Here is a 22,166-nt window from a genome sequence, read left to right on the forward strand (position 1 = left end):
GCATTCATTTATCAGCAAGCTACATGCAGGATATGTGGCCTTGTAGGTAAGACATTTTGTCATGTATGAAACTGGCTTTGGAGTTACTTTTTCTGCAGGAGTGATATTATAGCCATAGAGCAACAGACATACCAACTTGAAGCTCACTGACCCAACTCCATGATATAGGACAAACAGGGGCAACAAATGCATAATTTTTTGAAGTTGGCTCAGTCTGAAAAATCAGGAATCTCATCATCACAGCTCTATTGTATCTTCAGCACGGGGTCATTTTTTCCATGCACCTCAATATATATTCAGACTCCTATGGTGAATTGAATTGAATGAGTCATGTTGGAGAACTGACATGTGGGTACTATTATGACCAGAGGTGATGTGAAAGATGTTTTGTAAGATTCAAAGTGGGCATTAGACTGCAAAAGTCAGAGTGACCTAGGTTACTAACATCCAAATCCAGTTCATCCTGGCCTGGAAATTGGGAAAAGGGTGCTTTCGTCAAGTGAATCAAGAAATGGGTGACTCTTCAAGAGGAAGTTAAGTTATAATAATTTTTGCAGCAATTCTGCAAATATAAGGAACTTGGGATCTAGTTAGTATTGCACAGGTAGACATGAATTTGGGACATTTTAAGTGCTGGACTTCACAGCCTCAATAACACTTAATGAAGAGAAGATGTTTCCCTACATCACAGTGAGCAACAATGTGATAACTTTAACACTTTCCCAGATTATCTAGTATAGCCTCAAACTCTCCCCTGTCGAAGTAGAGCACTTGTCACCGATATACCCTGAAGCACTTTTTGTACGTTTGAATAGCTCTAACATATTGATGCACTGTTTGTGTATCTGAAGAGCTCTAATCTCTCTCTAATTCCTGCCCTTAAAGTCTTTCCCGTGCACACGCATCTCATGATACTGCCAGGGGCCCTTGTAGTACGTTGCTGCTCTTTGGTAGAAACAATATTATCAGTTTGCCTTTTGGATCCTGCAGCAGTTTTGCCTGCCCTCGTGTGGCTGACGGTTACTGTGATCTGCTCTTTACAGTTGGCTGCTGCATTTTCGCTTTCTTCGTGGGGCTGATCTTTGTGCAACGCTCAGGCAACTACTTTGTCAACATGTTTGATGATTACTCTGCAACGCTGCCACTCACCCTCGTAGTCATCCTGGAAAACATTGCGGTGGCTTGGATTTATGGCACCAAGAAGTAAGCATTTATTTCCAGGAGGGCTAGCCTGTTCATATTCCTACAGGCTTGTCTGAATTCCTAAGCATTTGGCTTTGAATGCTCTGCCCCTCTTACCACTACAATGGGTTTCATTGTTCTTGAAGCACTCAGGCTTCTTGATGCTTCTTTGGACTTCTGGCCCCACCAGAGTTCCCATCCAAATCTCTCCATCCAAATCAAGGGGAAGTAAAGAGCAAGGAACCTTGTGCTTCAACATCTGTTTGCTTTCTTCCTTTCTTCTTCCTAGATTCATGCAAGAATTAACAGAGATGCTGGGTTTCCGCCCTTACCGGTTTTACTTCTACACATGGAAGTACATCTCACCCATTTGCATGGCTGGCCTGATGACAGCCAGTGTGATCCAGCTAGCTGTCAGTCCTCCAGGTTATAATGCCTGGATCCGAGAAGAGGTGAGTTGGCAAATAAAAGTGCATCCCCCAAAGGGTACAAATCCACAGGCTGTGTACCAATTGGCAACCAACCCACATACTATACAGTGAAGCCACAGGGTCCTCGCTGCAAATGGCTGTGATCATTTGTGCAATTGTTAGGCCAGCGTCTGCCTGGAGGACAGAGAGGCCTCATCCTTATACCAGAGTACCTTGCATTTCCTCCTGCTTCCAGAGCTGTGGCCACGGAGGTTGCAGATACACCATAAAACCCAACTAGCCAATATCCTGCTGGAGATGATTCCAGAAAGAGCTGGCATGGATTTCTGGTCACCCTTCCAAGGAATTGGGAGTGAGAGGCTATCTTAGCCATGTAGAGTGACAGTGGTTGAAATCCCAGTGTTGCAAATGCTCCCTTGCTTTTTAGGGTAGTCCAAGGTTAAGGAGCAGTATTTCAAGGTATGGAATCTGAACATTCATGTAAACGTTTATTTGTTCTGCAGGAAAATTGTTGGTCCAGCTTTGTGTAACTATGGGAAGCTACTGCCTCTTTATTAGCATTTTATTTAAGTGGGGGTTGCCACCTGCAAGAGCAAAATGTTCTAATGCAGTGTGCTCTTGAGAGATTAACCCTTTGGCAGGTGTTTCAGGGTGCGTATGCAGAAAAGGGAACAGAGGGGTGAGAAAGACCTTTTGGCAAAAATCCTTTGCATGTATAAGATTTTCCCCTTACAGTACATGCTGGCCCTTCTCTTGGAGATGGGAATACAAGCAGCATACTTTACTTGCCTTGCTGCCACAGAAATAGCAACTTGATCACTTCAAGGACCTCACTTGTGTCGAGGCTGATGAATGCCAACTGCCAACTGCGTTTTCCCTTCTCTTCCAGGCAGCAGAGAAATATCTCTATTACCCCAAATGGGCAATGGGCATCCTTGTCTCACTGATCATCCTGGCCACCCTTCCTCTGCCGGTCGTCTTCATCCTCCGCCAGTTTCACCTGGTGTCAGATGGTTCCAATGCTCTTTCTGTCACTTACAAGAAGGGGCGTATAATGAAGGACATATCCAACTTAGAAGACAATGATGAGACACGTTTCATCTTGAGTAAAGTACCCAGTGAAACCCCTTCCCCAATGCCTGCACATCGTTCTTATCTAGGCCCCGGGAGCACATCCCCAATGGAGATGAGCAGCGTTGCCAATGGACGCTACAGTAGCGGGTACCTTACGGCTACCACTCCCGAATCTGAACTGTGACCGTCAACCAGCAACCTCCCTCTGTTTGCTGGGTAAAGGAGAGGAGGTCCAGGAGAAGGAACCTCTGCTTTAGAACCCCTTCCCAGAATTTACAGCAGACAGGGACTAGATGATGTCAAGAGAGGGTAGACGTGGGAAGGGGCCTTCTCCAGCTGAAATGCCAGATCCCTCCTCAGTGAATAATAGTAATAAGACATTGCAATAAATTTTTATGGGCATAAGGAAATTTTTAGCCAATTGGCATTGAAAAACACAAATTGCTCCTATATAAGAGGCTGGAAAAGGGGGATAAGTTAAGGCAACAGCCAAAGAAAAGAGCATCATGTTTTCTGGATCTCTCTCCTTGTCCATCCCGTTCCTCTAGTTGGGAAAAGAGATATGCCTCATTCCACTGAGTATGTTTAACCACCACCGTTCATAGCACAAGGAAGATCAGTCCTCTTGGTATGGATTCTACCAGACCACCTGTGGTTTTACACTCTGATAATCTCCAAATAGCACATTCTTGGTCAACACTTCTTGCAAGTCTGGGCCAAGATATATTTTATGTAGGCAGCACATTACAATGCCTGGCGATGCCATCATGTGATACCTGCCACGTCATTGCTGATGTTGGATCAAAAGCAGTAAGGAACAATGGAATCTTGTTTCAGTGAAGTTTGCATTGGTATGCGTGCTAATGTTACTTGCAGTATTCCTTGATCAAACGTCTGCTCATGCAGTGGTGCAAATTCAGGTATGTGCCATGTGCATAGGCCAGAATCAGAAAACTGTTCCATCAATGTAAATTTTCTGGAATTTGTGGTGTCACTCCTGATATCTACATAACTCTGAGCAGGCTGTGACCTCAGCCATTTTATCAAATACACCATCTGACATAAACTTTTTCAGTAGCAGCCATACTCTGCAAGCACTGTGAGTGCATGCCAGAGTCTTTTTGCTGTCAGTTATGCGACATTAAAAGCACCTTTAAAAATAGTAATAATAATAATAATATAGGTTCTTACTGAAGAGAGTGCGCAACATCTTTCAAGGTAGTCTAAGTGTGTTGGGTCTGTTGCATTTTCCATCAGATGGTGCAGTCATTGCCTTTTACTCTTGTGAATGTGGCTGTGCATGTGTCACAGTAATCTAGGATGCCGCTCATAACATTTTTAATGAATAGTGATTCAGCTCCATCCAACCTCTGGTTAGTCACATTCAGCTGGTGACTGAACCCTATCTTAAAAGTTTTCTGTTATTTTCATTTTAGTAACTAGGAGGTCATGCAGTTCTTGTGTGGGAGTACACACTTAATGGGGTTCTTTAAAAGAATGTTGCTCATATATGCCACTGAATTTTAAAAAATCTCTTAAAGATCTTTCTTTCTTCATTTGCAGTTTGAGCACTCCCCTTTGCACAGTGAGTCTGTGGGAGCACACATTTTGGCTGCTGGAGAACAGCAGAAGGGCACCGCTGCCACAAACCTGCCCCCGAAAAGTCAAAGTGCAACAGACTCTTGTGCTGTTGCATATGATATTTATGCTGCCAATGGCTAAATGTGCAAAAGCTGCTTTAAGTGCTTTATGGTTAAGGTGATTTGAGAGCATATAGTCATGGTCACTGATCTGTAGAAAGATCCATGGCCAAAAGTTATATTGCTTTCTCCTGCTGGAAGAGTATAAGATGAGGAAAATGGAACTCTGAGAATCTTTTCATGCTTGCTAACATGGGGGCAGCTTGTCTCATGAGCAGCTCTTTCGTGGCCTTAAGTTAGGGGACATGTCTGGCTCCGGAAGCACATGCTTGCAGCAGATAGCAGTGTTGGTTCCAGTGACAGTTGACTGATCCAACCAGCCGTGCTGTGAAAACCACTTTAAATGGATACCCACAGATACTATCTCCATGTATTCATTGCAACACAGCCTGAGCTTACAATCCTGTGCTCAGGCATTTGGGAGTAGGGTTGAACAGATTGGTCTACTTCTCATCCATGTCAGCTTTTCATGTGTTTATTCATAAGTCAGTTCTACCCTGTTTCCACATTAATTTTCAGATTTCTTTTTTAAAAATCCATATGGAAATTAAATGTAGATTGAAATACATACTTAAGAGTGGCTGGGGAGGCCCAGCCAGATGGGTGGGGTATTATTATTATTATTATTATTATTATTATTATTATTATTATTATTATTATTAAAAAATCATAGTTCATCATAACATGAAAATTATATATTTATTTGGATTAAATATATATATATATCTACACATAGATATATTTCAAGTGTTTCAAAACATATTCAGTATGAAAATAACAATAATAGCTAAATGTTACAGCCCAGCTACTGTAATTTACAGTACAGTACTGTAATTTACAGCTGGTGTAAATACTAAATTTATTGGGTATTATGTTACTCCTTTCCCTTTCTCTAGTTGCAGGACCCCTTCCCAAAACAGGCATCAGTAAGATCCCCATCCAGATGCAAAAGGCATGTTAAACAGAAAGAAAGAAAGTGAGGACTAACACTAAGTCAAGTTCTGCTGCAGAAAAAAACAATTGTGAATTATGAGTTCCATAGTCTTTTTTTAAAAAACACCAACAGCAACCACATTTTGGTCCATTTTTAGGCCAAGAAGTGAATTGTAAAATTTGGAGAAGTGTGAAATCCAAAGCATAATTACATTTCAATCCATGTATTAGTCTGGGAGGTGTGAATGAGATCAGTTCACTTAAAATGCAGACTAAACCAAATTCTTCTCCATCCCTACCTTGGTGTAAGCACCACTGAACATAGTGGGAATTCTGAGAAAAAAATGCACAGGCTTGCACTTGTAGTGGGAATTTCTCCCCACATCACTTTCAGCTCTCCCCGCCCCCTCCAATCAAAGAGGCTTGTTGTAGCTCAGGAAACCCCCCAGACCTGGCTGTTCTGTGTTGTGGGCCTTGCTGCACTGGGGCAGTTGCCATGGCAAACAATTCTGTGTTACCTGACCAGAGCACCTGCTGTCTTTTGCCATTAGCAGTAGCTACTCTCCGCAGAGTCTCAGCTTGTGAAAACTTTTCAGCACTTCTTAGACTCCCAGGACCTAGAGTACAAAAAAAAAAATATAGGAGGACATTTAGTGAGGTGGCAATCCATCCTAGGTCCTGTTGGAACCGAAGGGAATTCGTCATATCAGATGGAAAGCTCCTTGTGTCCTGGTTTGTTTTTGCCTCTTCTTCGGCATGCAAAATCTCCCTGCTACTCTTTCCCCACTCTCTGCTTTACCCTCTTAAGGCATGAGTAACCAATGTGCTGTCATCCAGGTGTAGCTGCACTCCAACCCCCTCCAGCTCCACTCAGCATGGCATGGCCAATGGTCCAGGAAAATGGGAGTTTTAGTCCAGCAACACCTTAAGGGCATGCCTCCAGATGCCGATCCCTGCTATCGTTCTTCTGATTCAATTCACCGGAAGCCTCTTGCAGCCTCCTTGAATAAATTCCACTCTGTATTATTTGTTTAGTCCCTGTAGAATTTCTCTTGAGTTGCTTCATGCAGACTCTGGGCCTCTGGGGAGCTTAGCTGCTTTGGAAACCAATCCCTTTGCCTGACAATATTTTTTAATAGATGCATCTCTGAACCCCCTAAGCAAAAATTAGCTGAACTCTACACGGCCCTTTGAAAGTGAGGAAATGGAGAGATTGTTAAGTCTGTTTCAGTGTGAGTCAGCAACAGAAGCAAGCGATGAAGCCTGGCTTCCCAACCCAACCCTTTCCTCTCTTGCCTTTATCCCTTTAGCTTAATATAGCTGGAAAGGGTTAGGGTATCGTCTTTTTTTAAAAAAAGAAAACCCTACATTGAGGCACACCAATAAATGTTAGTGTCTATTTTGTATGGGAATGAAAAATGTCAAGGCTTATTCATTATGGAACAGCAGGTTGTGTTGTCAGGAAAATGCCAGGCATGTGAAAAGGGAGCAGAACACCAGACTGTCTAAAATCCACATTCTCTCTGGTTCCTGAAACAAAGAGCTGCTTTACAGGGTTTACTGATTATTTGGTTTGCCTGTGCCATTGCATATGCATGCCAGTAGTTCATCACATTTTACACCTTGGCAAGACAATGGCCCTCTTTCTGTTCTCTGTTCTGATTTGGCTTCAATCTGGTTTGTTTTAGTTTGGTCTGCATTTTAAAGCAGGAATATCTTGATTTGCACTTCCTAGATGAATACATAGATTTGGGTGCAGCCATCCTTTTGCACTTCTCTGAATTTTGTAATTTTTACACTCAAAATGTAAAAATACGTAAAATGCATATTTTAGGTTAGAATGTGTATGAAAATTTGTGCACTGTGAAAAAATACATTTAAAAATGTTGATTTTTCTGGTTTTTTTTAAAAAAAACCACTGATCGCTGCAAAAGCATAATGGAACAGACTTATGAATGAACACATGCAAAGCTGATCTATCCATCCCTAGTGCCAGTGGGTGGCAGTGTTTTGCTATGTCCAACCTCAAGGTTGCTCCACACATTTGAGGCTCCCTTGTTTTCTCTGTTCAGTTTTGCATGCAGGTACACGGCCAAAGGATGTGAATTAAGCAGTATGCAGTTGCACGTTTGCAGGATAAGTGCAGCACTTGCCCAGGCCCCACCCTGCAATTATGGGAATTGTTCAAAGCCTCTTCATGTACTGCTGGTCTACACTAATATTTCCCCACCAGTGGTATGATCCTGTGAAGAAAACACGTGGAGACCTTGAATATGTGACATGACCCAAAAGCATCTAAAATAACAGGGAAGAAGGAATGGTGGTAACCTGTAAGACACAGTGTGCTTTTTTTACCTAATGACAGCCTGACACACTCTTTTGGAGATCATGACAGACTGCCACCTCTGTGTTGCTTTTTCTTTAATCCTAAACACATTGCTAAGGAAATAAGCCCCATCAATTCCAATGATACTCCTTTCCACCATCAGAATACTGGTTGCAAAGGTGTAATGAATGCCTATTGCAGGACTTGGATTACACAAATTGCAAAGGGTTCAGAGGAGACCCAACCCATTACCTTTTGTGATGGTTGCTGTTTATAGAAGGTGTGGGTGTGGGTGTGGTTTGACTAAAATTGAGGAGCATGTCAATATAATTGATTTGATTAAGGCTCGGCAGAGACTTGTCCCGACACCATCTTCGTCAGTCAGAAGCAGAGAATATATGAGCTTTGAATCTGAGCAATGAAATGGAACATTGTCCCCAACACAATGCCTGTGATGGGATTTTGAGGCCTTATGTTTTGGGTTGAAGAGGAGGTTTTGGCCTTCCACTTACTGTGTGGTGGTGGCAACTTTGGAGTTGTGACAAAGGAGAGATGTAGCTGAAAGAATTGCAATCTAGAAGTTTCCTTCTTTTGTGTTTCTTCCTTTTGTGTGTCTTTTTCTGGCCCCTCGTTGGCATCCATCTGTCTTGAGAGGCAATGAAAGAGCGCACCATTGTGGGTAAAGCCAAACCGTTGGAGGGTTACAGCACCTGCTGTGGCTGTACAGATATGAGAGAGACTTGTTTTATTGCAGCTAGGGCAGATGAAGGCATCCAATTTCGCTGTTGCAGATGCACCATGGCGTTTCCTTGTTTCCTACCTTACAAATATGGTTAATTGAGCTCAGGAGGTGGCTACTGTAGCCTAGTGGGGAACTATGGAAATCAGCTTCAGAAGGTCTGCTGATGAGCTGTTACATAATTAGCCCCCGTAGGAAGTCCATTACTAGTTCCATTGTTCTCTTTCCCAGCCTATGCTCTTTCTTCCTCTTCTTCCAATGTTATCTCCTTTAGAGTGGAGGTTGCTAGGGACTTGCAAACATCTTCATCTATATGTATTTCTGTCGCTGTGCATTCTCAGCTTATGCACACTGGCACATTATTTTCCAAGTTCCATAGGACAGACTAGAACCAATGTAAACCAGTGCACCTGGAGTGAGTAGTTCGGATGCTCAGGTGAAGCAGATCTGTGCCATGTTGCTATGGATCTTGGCCACCATTTGAGTGGGCCATGCCTCTGGTTCTGAGGTGGGTCCATTGCATTTCCTTCTCTTATCCTGTGGCATAATGCCAGCAGCAATGGGAAGAAAAAGAAACACTATAGTATATGTGTGTATATATAGAGAGTAACCTATAGTTTCTATTTCTATTGTATATTTATTCTGTAAATGTTGGTGTAAATTCTGTTAAATGACAAAGCATATTCCAAAGTGATCCGTGAACTATTTTCATTCTCAGTGCTGTACAGATCTATTTTACTGTATATTTGATATATTTATAATTTTTTAGTGTACGACTGGTGACCACACCCTGCTGAGCTGCCCACTTGGGGGTGGGGTGGGTGGGGAGAGCACAGAAGGGCACTGCCTTCATTATTTCTGTGGAAATATAACAGTATTACATTGTGGCATTTTGCTAGGCATTAGAATTGGGAAGTGGTGGGATTAAATGTTAGATACCTTGAGCAGTTGCTCCATTGAGTCTCCTTGTGTTAGGGCTTGTAACTGCTGGTGTGTGTGTGTGTGTGTTTTATTAGGGTTAGTTCTATCTATAACGCAGTCACTTTCAAAGCCATTCCATAGCTTTACGTTATGATGGATGTTCTCAGTAGATGACCATGCCTTGAGGGTGTCCGAAATTTATGGCTCATTCCTGTCAGGGATAAAACAGGCACACTACATGCTTTTGTGACCATGCCCAGGCTATATTTCATAATTACAAGAATGAGCCAGAAATTATGATCACTGTTGAACTGAAGTACAGAAATGGGTGGTGTTAGATGGGGCGCTTCTGAAGTCAAATTTGACCTTCCTCTTTAGTGTGGGGAGGGCCAAGTGGCCTTTATATAGATATACATACCTGTTGTTTGCATGACCCAACTTTGCAAAAATCGTAGCCATCATATGATGACGGATCAGTTGAGAATATTCTCAGAAAAAATAATAATCCTGATCTGCCATTGAGCTGCCCCCTTTAGTTGATACCTGATCCGACCACTTAGGATATCTAGTTTCTTATAGCACACACTACAACTTCCAGAAAGCACAAAAGCCCAGATGGGAAAAAGCAATATTTCAGTGGCCCCTCCATTCAATGCCCCTATCTGGAATGTATCCCATAGTTCTAGTATTTTCACTCTAAGTACTCAGGAGCTATTGAGTGAATCCACTTGGTAGGGGTCCTTTTCTTTTACACATTCATTCTATGTATCCTGATCCTTCAGGCACAATCAGGTCATACCAGGTTTCTGCCTTTTGGTGTAGCCACATAAATACTGAAGTTGCTGAAATGTTTACCCTATGGAGGAATGCCAGTCATACCCAGCACACTAGTTTTATATGTTTAACTTGGCTAGCAGCCTCCAGACAATAGCACAGGCAACAGAGGAAATTTACATTCCAATCCAGAAAATGAAGTCTCTGTGTAGTACCAAGTTCCACATGCAGGTCTAATTCTTTGGATCAAGATCTGTGGGCATGAACTGGCTGCATCCAAATGTGAGTGCCATCATTTTGTGCTGCGTTGCTTTTGGTTTGATACAGATCCAGGTGTGCATCCCCACCTGCAATGCAAATCAGTCAGATCAGAGCTGGATGGACTTCAGACTCCCTCATTGTTTGATAGTATATGCCTTTTTATCTTGTCACGAGAAGGGCTTGAAGCCAAAGCCTTCCGATTTTAACCACAGCACCTCTGTTGCTTTAGAGTGGAACAGGTGAGCTTTTAAGAGTACAGGGAATGTAGTTGCCAATGAAATCTGAAAGCATAGATCCATAGATGTGGCTGGTTTCATTATGTGGATGGAGTAAATAGTCTTATATTAACAGTCCAGTCCTATGCAGAGTTAAATGTGCTTGGTTTTGCATAGGTTCAACCTGCACATTGACCACATGGGGGGTTCATCCTGTAGCAATGACAAATTGCATAGACTTGGCCACATCAGAAAACATCCCAACGTTCTTAGTCCTTGGGTTTCATCCATTGGAGCTTGGCTGAGCTCATCAGTGTTTTCTACCTTAAATTACCTACACCTGGCATTCCAGGAGTTGAGGGAAATGCTAATCTTTACCCAATAAGGCTGCTCTGGATTAACTTTACTCTTACCAGCTGATAGTTTTCACGTTGCCTCAAAACTGCTTAATAAACCTTGGCAACCCCATCCTCCATCACCTTTAGATCAAACTGCCTGTAACATAATGAGCTGCAGTTTTAATCAAATATATAGCTAAAATAAAATAAGGTAGCTGCTAATGCAACAGGGAATCAGGTTCCTGACCCTGCACTCTTAACCAATTGTCCCCCCTTCCCCTGATCTCTTACAGGGACAAGCTTTTTCTAAATGATCAAATATTACTCGATCTTCTTGCTAGAGCCATGTCTTTTAGATTTTTAAAGTAGCAGTGGGTCCAACAGGTAGCCATGAGGAATGTCAGCACAAGACAGGAACTCTGAATCCTTCACTCTGCTGTGAAAGGATTCTTACCTCCAGCTGTGGAGCATCTCCTTCACCGCAACACAGTGGCATCACATTGGTGTACTTGAGATAGCAGGTCTATGCAGAACCACTCAGAGATCTGTTCCAAAAGAAGGCCCCCCAATGAGATGTTGTCTTGTTCTGGGAAAACACTGTGCTATTAATACCATGGCGGAGGTTTCCCAGAATCCACTGTGGAGGTTGTTTGGCAACCAAAGCCCGATTCAGCAGTGGAATACAAATATCCATTGACTTCATAGCAAGCCCTAAGAGGTAGATGCAAGTAGTATTGTTAGCCTGAAGACAACTCGGGTGTCCTGGGGGAAAGAGGCAGGGAGAGGGTGCACTTGAGCCTAGCATCCAGTGCCTGACAGGCTAGCCTCCATAGCTGGGCCCTAAATCCCTAACTGGGATGCCTCTAACTGCAGTGAGGAAAGCAGAACTTGGAGCAGGTGTGGTGGCGCTGGCGAGTTTTCTAAACTTTCATGCAGTGAAAAAGTACATGTCTCTGATGAAACTTTGCTGTAGAAATAAAAACAGCAGCACAGATTGTAGTGATTTGTCTCATATAAGTGTAAGCACCATATGCACCCTGTGTCAGCGGGAAAACTCTGTTGTATGGGAGAAATACTGTAACAACTCCACAGCAGCCTGCAATTAAAAGAGTTTCTTCTTTATTACCATGCAATGTCTCCTGGGTCTCCTTTTTTGCTTGTACATAATGCCAGGTCATTGGGGAGCACTTGTCGTTAAGCTCTTGAGGAAAGAAGGGTATGGCCCACTGCACAACTCTTAACTCGCAAAGAAATCCTTTATTCCGATCACACCAGAACTGGAGAGATGATGATGCTACATCAACAGAACAGCTGTTGTATCCAGTGCATGCTAAGCCAAGGGGGGTGGGGGCCACAATACCAGAAAATGTAAAAAAAATGGCATCAAAGTGGCAGGCATTCAACACACATACACACCGCGGTGTCCCTGGAAACTCCATCAGTGTCCAGAAATTGTGGATTATGCTTGTAATTTTTGTTTGTGTGTTTATTTTATTTGTTTATTGAATTTATATACCGCCCTATACCCGGGGGGCTCAGGGCGGTTCACAGAATAAAATCAAGATATAAAACCACAAAATACATAATAAAAATAAAAACAACAACCCAATAGCCTCCCCCCCAACACATTTTAAAAGGGCATAGGGTGTAAATCAGATCAACCAAAGGCCTGGTTAAAAAGGAATGTTTTTGCCTGGTGCCTCAAGGTATTTAATGAAGATGGCAGGTGAACTTGCCTGGAGAGGGCATTCCACAGATGGGGAGCCACTGCAGAGAAGGCCCGTTCCCATGTTGCCACCCTCTGGACCTCTCGAGGATGAGACACATGGAGGAGGGCCTCAGAGGATGATCTCAGGGTCCAGGTAGGTTCATATGGAAAGAGGCGGTCCTTGAGGTATTGCAGTCCTGAGCCATTTAAGGCTTTGTAGGTCAAAACCAGCACTTTGAATTGGGCCCGGAAACTAATTGGTAGCCAGTGCAGTTGGACCAGTATTAATGTAATACGCTCAAATTTGTATTATTAATTTTGTATCCCTGCCTTCACCCCACAGGAGCCCAGGGTGGCAAGCATCAAGAGGTAAAAACAGTACAATTTAAAATTAAGCACATTTAAAACACTTTAAAACATTTTTTTAAAAAACATAAAGCACTTTAAAAACAACTTTAAAAAACAAAAGCAGTTTAAAAACATTTAGAACTTTTAAAAACATTTAAAACAAATACACTCGGTTATTAATGTTATAGTTGCCATGGCTACTATATATTACCCATCCTGGGTAAACAGGTATGTTTTTAGATTTCTCCTGCAAGTCAGTAATGAGGGAGACAGGAAGACCTCTCCAGGGTGGGCATTCCACAAATGGGTCAGCACCAACAAGAAGGACCTGTACACACCAACTGGAAAGGAGCCGCTGGACTCACATGCTGCCCAAACTTAGAGGGAGCCAATGAACTCATGACAATGGGGACACGTGCCCAGCACACAGCCTACATTGCAACACACAGCAGCATAGCACTGACAGTTCTTCTGTCCCAGCAGCATATCCAGGTAAGAGCCCATTTCTGCCTATCCTAGATGTTCCTACAGGTAAAGGGCATCCTCTTGCTCTGGCAAAGACAACTGCTTCAAGAGGATGTATCAAGTGGTGTCAAATGCTAATTGATAAAAAAGCCACTGTTCAATGCCCAATGTTGGGAAGTAGGGTTGCCACTGATTCCAGAATATAAAATTTCCTAACTGCCCCACTGCTCCAGGGAAACATGCCTAGGCTCGTGGTGTGCAAGCTGATTTCTGCATGCACGTCCATCACTTACACTTTTGAAACCACAGGAAAATATTTTCCTGCCAAGTTGTTTCTAATGTGGAACATATTGTGGTCATGTTATTAGGTTTAAAATGCCAAGAACAGGGATTTATTTAATTTCTGATTGATTCTACAGAAATTGTCAGAAGAGTTCTGCACTAACAGCAGCCTCGTCCCTGGGATTGGTGAAAGAAGTGACGCCACTGTGGTGTTGGTATAAGCACAAGATGTCTCCCTGCTCCATGGGAACTGGCCAAAGCTCCTCTAATCTTGTTGATTTCCTCCCTTTCCAGTACGTTGGCATTTTTGTTACTTTGGCACAAAAAGCATAGACTCCCTACATGTCAAGTGGGGAAAGGGAAGGTACTTGCTTCCAGACCCAGGGCTGTCTCTTTAAGGACTTCACTTCTCAGCCAGCGGAGTGGGTATGGAGCTGGACCTCAAAGGATATAGAAGGCATAAATCAGAGCTAGGACTCAATCAGGCACAGTGATCTGTCCATGGTCCTGCAAAGCTTTGTGCTTCTATTCCTGGGCAAAAGGGTGAGATGGGAAGGAATGGTGGTAACCTGTAAGGCACAGTGTGCTTTTTTTAACCTAATGACAGCCTGACACACTCTTGTTTGTGACTACAATTCCCATCATCCCTAGCTAACAGGCCCAGTGGTCAGGGATGATGGGAATTGTAGTCACAAAACCTGAAGGGCCGGAGTTTGCCTATGCCTTCCCTAAACCATTGCTCTCTCAATTCATCACTCCATCTGCAGGTGATGAATTGGGAGGGGGGAGGGTTGGCCTTTTTTTTTTTCATTTGAATTTGGGTCCTAAAATACCTCCCAAACAGTTTTTTTGGGGGGGCTTGCAATTGTAGTGCGGCAGTTCTTATCCTTCCTGCTCTTTTCTTTCCTGCTCTTCTTTAACTTTGCCTAAAATTGCCTCCTTTGTTGGCTGCTGCCATAGCACATGGGTGGCCGTCAGAACATTGTTGCTACACTATCAAAGCTGCTAACTTTTAAAATCTTACCGAAAAGAAGAAAACAGTTCAAAAGAGGCAGGAGGAACATCCCACTACAACTGTAAGCTCCTCCCCATAATCATTAACTCCCTCCGTTTTGGTCTATCTTAAGAGTTTTGGTCACAATGACACCCCAAATTTGAATGAACCCCTCAACCTCACGCCACACATATACATGCAAAACCAATCCTACTCTGGACTTGTATTGGTTGTTGCTATCACCCTGACGTTGGGGTGGATCCCTCATCCCGCCCCCCACTTCCCTGGCTGTCCATAATCTCTGCTGCCTTGGTACAGGGTAATTATCAAGGTATTATCCTTGCTTTATGTTGATAGCGGAGTACAATGCTTTGGCAGCCCCCAAAAAAGCAGAGCAGCACCACTAATAATTAGTCAGAAATGAGAGATAATTTGATAAAGACTTACTTTGGAATCTTCCCAATTACACCGGCTCCCTTTTAATGTTTCATGTTTTTGTTGCTGCTTCTAGAGATTAGCCAATTAGTTAACCATGGTATTTGGGGTATCTATGCCTAATCCATTCATCATACCAATGATTTCTGCCTTAATGATAACAGTGTTACAGGCTGGCACTTTCTTTAGTTTTGGGGCTGAGCTCTGCACCCTTAACAGCAGACAGCATTGGCTGATGGAGGATCATTCCAAATGTGCAAACAGTGAGCATAACTGCAGTTCTAAATGCAGAGACTGTGCCTGGCTGGGTTGCTAGTCCTTGCTCTGCTAATTTAATTCGTTCCATTTACCAGGCTCCTTTGGCTCAGGCAGAACTAAGCGGAACCTTTTCCCCATAATACAGTTCTGAGCTGCTCTTTATGACTTAATTACAATCTTTTTTAAAAAGGAAAAAAAACCCCTACTTTCTTTGGGTGGTGGAAATAAGCCCAAAGTATGAGGCAATCTGGGCTCTGGGAAATCCAATTATAATCTTATCGATGATAAACTCCACCTCCCATCATCTTTGACCACTGGCCATGCTTGCTAGGGCTGATGGGAGCTGGAGTCTCACAACATCTGGAGGACCACAGGTCCTCTACCCCCAGTCAACTTTATACCTGACTGAGCATTAATTCACTGGGGCCAAGTATTAATGCATAGATGTCACAGAAATAAGCCCATTTGCTTTAAAACAACAAGGTGATAGACCTGTGCTGGTAACATTGCTAGAGTTACTACAATTTTCAGAAACACACACAAAATATACTCTCAAAATATACAGTTTTTTGGGTGCAATGCAATATTGAATACATCCAACAGCAAGCTACTAGCCGCAATTGCTCTGCTCTGCTTCTACAACTGAAGGAAGTATACTTCTGAATACCAGTTGCTGAGAACTGCAAGGGGGGGGAGGGCTCGCTCTTGTGTTCAGATCCTGCTTGCGGGTTTCACACAGGCATCTTGTGAGAACATGATGCTGGACTGGGTGAGCCATTGGCTTGTGTTTTACTCTAGAGAATTTACCCCATCTCTGAAACTCATCATCTCTAAAATATGAAACTTCAAATTTCCAGCAAGGCTTCCCAGAGAAGTCTGGAAGAAAGGCTCAGTTTTATACGAGAAGCAGAATTTCCACTATGCACCATTAGGAGCAAGTAGGCAGAGAGAAGTTTTTCTCCCTCTCTCCTAATACTCAGTGGTGTCCATTGAAGCTGAACGTTGAAAAGATTCAGGATAGAGAAAAGGAAGTACTTACTCATGCAGCGCACAGTTAAACAATGGCATTTGCTCCCACAAGGAGGAGTGGCGGCCACCAGCATAGATGTCTTTAACATAGAGTCTGAGAAATTAATGGAGGATAAGACTAGCAGTGGCTACTAGCCATGATAGTTATGTTCTGCCTCCACTGTCAGATGCAGTATGCATCAGAATACCAGTTGCAGGGAATGGTAAGTAGGGGGAGTTCTGTTACATTTGTGTCCTGCTTGCAGGTTTCCTAAAGGCACCTGGTTGGTCACTGGAACAACAGAATGCTAGACTAGATGGGACTCTGGACTGACCCACCAGAACTGAGGTTCTTATGAGGGCTGTGTGTGCTCAGCATCCTACCCAGGTAGCTGTGTGGATACTGTGCCATGTGGTCTCTCCTTCCTTCCCTTTTTGTGTGCTGCCCTCCAAACCTATGCCAGGGAGGAGCATAAGGGGATTTGAACCCATTCCTGTATCCCTGCCTGGAGACTGGCAGTTGAGGGTCATTGCTGCCTGCAGAGGCGGAGCTAGGTGCTCTGGCACCCAGAGCGGCATGCACCCGGGGGGCAGGGCTAGCTGCTCGCGGGGGTGGGGCAAGTGTCCCAGGGGTGGGGCAAATGTCACAGGGGGTGGGGCAAGCACCCCGGGGGCGTGGGGGGTGTGCCTGCCCACCGCGAGCCTCCCGGGGGTGCACAGCCCACCACGAGCACAGCAATGTCACCCCCCCTCAGGGATGGCGCCTGGGGCAGACCACACCTGCCTTGCTCCGCCTCTGGCTGCCTGAGCTGTTGGGACTGGTGAATTGGGGATGCTTTGGCATCATTGTACATGTTGTGATGTACCCCATCATTGTGAGTTTATTGGTCCTCTCTCTCTGTGGGTTGTATGCAGGCATCATCACTAGCAAAGTTCCTAATTGGTGGGTTTTGGCAGTATTTGCAGGGATGGGGGCACCTGTTGTTTTCACACCATTTTTGGATGGTGTGTATGTGTGTGTGTGCGTGTTTTGCATGTTTTCTCCAGCTGAGCCCAGCAGCTGTTCTGCCAATGTAGCAGCAGTGCGTCTCTCCCCACCCAGCATAATTGGTGTATAGAATTTTTCTCTTTAAGTGATTTTTCTTTTCTCTATGTCTGCAGCTTGCACATAATTATAAATCTTACATCAACTCAAGTGCCCATTAGATTTAAATAGAGGAAACGCTTTTCTAGTCCGCATTAACAACACACACAGTGGTACACAAATAATATACGAGAAGACACACTCTTATTCTTGCCAGCAGGGGAACAGTCAATGGTAATAACAGCTACAGTTGGATCAGAGTCTAGGCACATTGGCCTAGGGAGCTTTCAGACTGTTGCTATTTTTGAGTGGGAATCAAACACATACTGGCAAACTCAGGTTGCATGATCACAGCAAATTGGGGGTTGGTTTGCACAACAAACCCATTTCTCTTCCCCAAATATTGGACTATATGCAAATAATGAAGTGATAGGGAAATATACTGGAAAGTGTATTTAAACTCCCTGAAAACAAATCAGAACAAATGCTTGTTAGATAGCCAACCACTGTCTAACCTTCCTGTGAACAAATCAGAATGAATGCTCAACAAACATGTCACCTTAGAAACAAATTTTGCTGAGTCCGATGGGGCTTCCCTTGAGTAATTTTGCATAATAGGGTTAAGCTGCGCAAGGCCTTTTCAGCATCAAAGTTTTGCTTCGCTAGGTAGATAATACATGCCCACTTAAAGACTATATCATGGGTGCGCAGATCAGGAACTACTGACAGATTTCTGGGTGGTTTGCAGTAGATTGGCAAAAGGTTCTGACCTTCAAGTGTTTAACTACAGCCAGAACAAAACTATTCATTCCACCTAAATTTGGCTGCCGAATCAGGTGAGGGGTGGAGTGGGGTTGTGTGAAAGCCAGACAGCTCAGTTCTTTTCTGGTTCTGGAAACGAATCCCTAGGTTCAGAATGTGCCCAGAGGCACCTTGTTCTTTTAATGCTAACTGTCTGTCTTTTGCACCTGACTCTAGATGTCAAATCTTGGGGTTCTATTGGAAGAACAAAGTAGATCTCACAAGCCTGAAGTCTGCCCACCCTTTCCCTATATCCAACTCCTAGGCTCGAAAACAACAGAGACTGGTGAATTGGCCAAGGGCGCTCTGCACACAAGATTGATACTGCCTCCAAACTGTCATTATTGTGGGGGAGGGATTCAAGTGCACATTGCTACTTTAAGTTTGCACAGTTGAAGTGCATTAAAGGGGTTTCATAGTGCAACAAATCTTCTTTAAAAACGAACCGGTTATTACTATTATTTTGCAGTTTGGGAAATGCATTGAAAAGCATGGGATGAATGAATGACTAACTAACAGGAAGACGTGGGAACACCCTGCAAGCAAATCAGGATGGATGCTCATTGTCCTATAACTGCCCCACAAATAAATCAGAACAAACTCTCAAGAAAGACCAGAAAGAATCGAACGTCCCCATGATTTTTGTACAAGCAAATGACTGACTGTTCAATAAACAGCTCGTCCAGAGGGACCCCGTGTCATAGATGCAGAGGAAGCAGCCTTATAACCGAGTCAGACTATTGATCCATCTAGTACAGCCTTGTCTACACGGCTTGGTTAACGGATCTCTAGGATTTCGGACTGAAGACTTTTCCAACTCCCCACCCAGATGGACCAGGGATTGAAACTGGGACCTCTAGGCATGCAACCTACTTAGACTTTGCTTTCACGTGCCATCCTGGGAGCTGTGGGTGGAGAGCTGGGATGCCCCATTCTCAGAACCTCCAGCTGGGGGCCGGCAAAGCAGGATGTTCTCCACGTCGAAGGTGCTTCCTCTGAGACGCCGAAAGGTGCCGTTGTGTGACCCACAAGCTGTGGATGATGATTTGGGGCGGGGGGAGGACGACCCTCCTTCCCTCTCTTTCTCACGACCTCAACTTCCTCCTCTGAATCTGAAAGGCGGGAAATTTATACTGGTTGGGTTTTTGGGATGGCCTCGCTCGCCCCCTCTCTCATGCCAGCTCCTTTACACTCGGACCCCAAAGAGGACTCTCCGCATCAGCTCGCCCCTCGCTTCCGAGGGCAGCTTGTTCCCCGTCTCGTGTTGTCCCCCTCCGGAGGAGGAGGAAGCCGCGCCGAAGAGCTCAGGCAGCCCCGCCCCGTCCACACCCCCTCCGGCGCCGGAGCTGCCAAAGCGCGCCGGCGCCGACGGGGTTAATCTCTCCCCGCGCAGCTCCTGGGAGGCGAGGGAGACGAGCCCAGCCGAGCCGGGCTGGGAATTGAAGCGCCCAGTATCCGGGCAACAGGCGGCGGGAAGCCACTGGCTGCGGAGCCGCCGGAGCCGTCCTGTTCGCGCTGCCCTCCGCAGAGCGCCCCCTCTGGACAAAGGGGCGAAATGCTCCCGCCTCCGTCGGCTGCCTCGAGCCGAAGGCCAGGAGGAGGCTGTGCGCTCCGGCTCTTCCTTGGAGCCTCGACGCCGCAGGGCATCGCGCAACAGAGAGCCTGGCGCGGGGAGCGCAACTCGGGCGGCAGCTGTCCATGGCTCCTCTCCGCCCGCCCCCAACTTCTGGGCGGCCCCCCAGTTGCCCCTGGTGACCAGCCCCCCCTCTCCCTGCAGGCTGCCCCTCCCAGCCCTGTCGGAGGGGAGGGGTGGCAAGAAAGAGGCCAAGTCGCCCAGGCGGTGCGCGGTGCTTCCTCCCTCCCTTCTTCCCTCCCTCCCTCTCGCCCTCCCACCATCCGACCATGAGGCAGCTCGGAGCGGGCTCGGCTTCCTCCAGTTCTTTCGCAGGCGCACCTGAAGGCCGGCAAGACCCTTCGCCGTCTCTCCCGGCAGGAGCTGTGAGGAAAGCGCAGTCCCAGCTGGACCCGACGACGGCCACCTCCGACGGAAAGCGCGTCTTGCCGGGAGCTTGAAGAGGCTTCGCCTTATCAGCCTTGCTTGGACCTCGCCGCGCCCCCCTCTCTCCTGAGGGGAACCAGCTCAGTCAAGCAGAAGCAGCGGTGGGTGGTGCGCGTGGTTCGCTCGGCTTTCCTCGCCCGGAGGCTCACGTCTAGGAAATAAGCGGCGGCGGCGGCTCCTTCCTCGAGCGCGGGAGACGTCCATGGTTTGCTTGTTTGTTTCTTGATCGCGCGTTGACCTGCCTGGGAGCCAAGGCGAAGCGCGGCAATCCAAGAAGGCAGGAACGGCGAGACCCCGGGAGTGAGTTGTTTGCAGATCTGTGTCAGAGAGAGAGAACCAGCGTGGGAATCCAACACTGGAGCTCTTTCAAAGTTTAAAGTCAAGTCAAGCCCTCTCTCCTCTCCACTTTGGGAAGACTCAGCAACCTGCTGAGGACCAGAAGAGAGAAAAGAGGAGAGGAGATGATTTCTTCCTCCTCCTGTTCCTGCTGCTGCAATATCCGTCTGATTTGTTCCTAACACGGTGTTTTTCTTTACCAGACTCCTGTGCCCTCGATAAACACGCGCGCACCAGTTCCGTTGCCATCTGCTTCCAGTTCTGCCTCCAGGCAGGGGGGCCCGAATCCTGTAGCTCTCCGGCTCGCCAGCCAGGCCCCTTTCCTTCCGTGTCTGGTCTTCGGCTCCCCCTCCGTCGAGGCACTTGTTGCTGCTCGGTGGCTGAGGAGCAGAACACTTCCCGCTGGCCTCCTCCACGGCCACGCACGCACACACAGAGAGACACGCGCGCACACAAAGACGCTCTCCCTCTCTCTCGAGAAGGACTGTGCCTGCTCCGAGCTGAATGCCAGTCCCGGCCAACCTCTGAGACCCACCGCTCCTGCCTGGGAGAGAGCGAGAGCGCGCGTCCTAGCCCAGCCGCCCAGCGCAGCTCCTTGCCGGACGGGAAGGGTCATCCGAGGGCACCTGCGGGCCACCTAACCTGATCTATGATCAGCTCGGTGTGTGTCTCCTCTTACCGCGGGCGCAAATCCGGGAACAAGCCACCGTCCAAAACATGCCTGAAGGAAGAGATGGCCAAAGGCGAAGAGTCGGACAAGATCACTATCAACGTGGGGGGCACCCGGCATGAGACGTACAAGAGCACCCTGCGCACCCTGCCAGGCACCCGCCTGGCCTGGCTGGCTGACCCGGACGCCCAGAGCAACTTCGACTTCGACGGGCAGAGCAAGGAGTTCTTCTTCGACCGCCACCCAGGCATCTTCTCCTACGTGCTGAACTACTACCGGACGGGCAAGCTGCATTGCCCTGCCGACATTTGCGGCCCCCTCTTCGAAGAGGAGCTCACCTACTGGGGCATCGACGAGACCGACGTGGAGCCCTGCTGCTGGATGACCTATCGGCAGCACCGCGATGCCGAGGAAGCCTTGGATATCTTCGAGAGCCCGGAGCCCGGGGCTGGCGAGGAGAACGAGGAGGAAGGAGCCCAGGAAATGTCTCTGCAGCGCCTGGGCATGGACGACAGGCCACCGGGAGCCACGGGAGCAGGAGGCTGTTGCCGCAGCTGGCAGCCCCGGATGTGGGCACTCTTTGAGGATCCCTATTCATCCCGGGCAGCCAGGGTGAGTTGATGGGCATTTGGTGGGGGCACCTATGGGAGCGGGGGGGGGGCTCCCCTCACACTGGCCAGATCCTCATGGGCCCCCAATCACTCAGTTACCCTTCCTGCGCCACCCCATTGTTACGTCTTTTGTTTCTCTCCAGAGACAACAGTTGCTTCACATTTCATTTTTAACATTTGTTTCAAAATGTTGTTACTAAATTATTTCCATGA

General features: G+C 46.2%; 2 protein-coding genes across 12 annotated transcripts in view; both read left to right on the top strand.

Annotated features, from left to right (window-relative positions):
* The window catches only part of SLC6A17 (solute carrier family 6 member 17), a 36,122-nt gene extending 24,095 nt beyond the window's left edge, over window positions 1-12,027 (top strand). For 2 of the 3 annotated variants that reach the window (XM_081194166.1, XM_081194167.1), the window contains exons 10-12: window positions 1,044-1,203; window positions 1,472-1,634; window positions 2,503-12,027. In XM_081194166.1, the coding sequence (XP_081050292.1) occupies window positions 1,044-1,203; window positions 1,472-1,634; window positions 2,503-2,871 (692 nt within the window). In that variant the 3' untranslated portion in view covers window positions 2,872-12,027. The remainder of the gene's footprint in view (window positions 1-1,043; window positions 1,204-1,471; window positions 1,635-2,502) is intronic. The other variant, XR_014008174.1, reaches the window with a different exon arrangement.
* Window positions 12,028-19,845: 7,818 nt separating this feature from the next.
* Window positions 19,846-22,166, top strand: part of KCNC4 (potassium voltage-gated channel subfamily C member 4) — a 61,007-nt gene continuing 58,686 nt past the window's right edge. For 2 of the 9 annotated variants that reach the window (XM_081194171.1, XM_081194172.1), the window contains exon 1: window positions 19,846-21,954. In XM_081194171.1, the coding sequence (XP_081050297.1) occupies window positions 21,322-21,954 (633 nt within the window). In that variant the 5' untranslated portion in view covers window positions 19,846-21,321. The remainder of the gene's footprint in view (window positions 21,955-22,166) is intronic. The other 7 variants (XM_081194176.1, XM_081194175.1, XM_081194173.1 and 4 more) reach the window with 5 other exon arrangements.

The sequence above is a fragment of the Podarcis bocagei genome (assembly GCF_964188305.1).
Source record: "Podarcis bocagei genome assembly, chromosome: 5".
In the NCBI taxonomy this organism is placed as follows: Eukaryota; Metazoa; Chordata; class Lepidosauria; order Squamata; family Lacertidae; genus Podarcis; species Podarcis bocagei.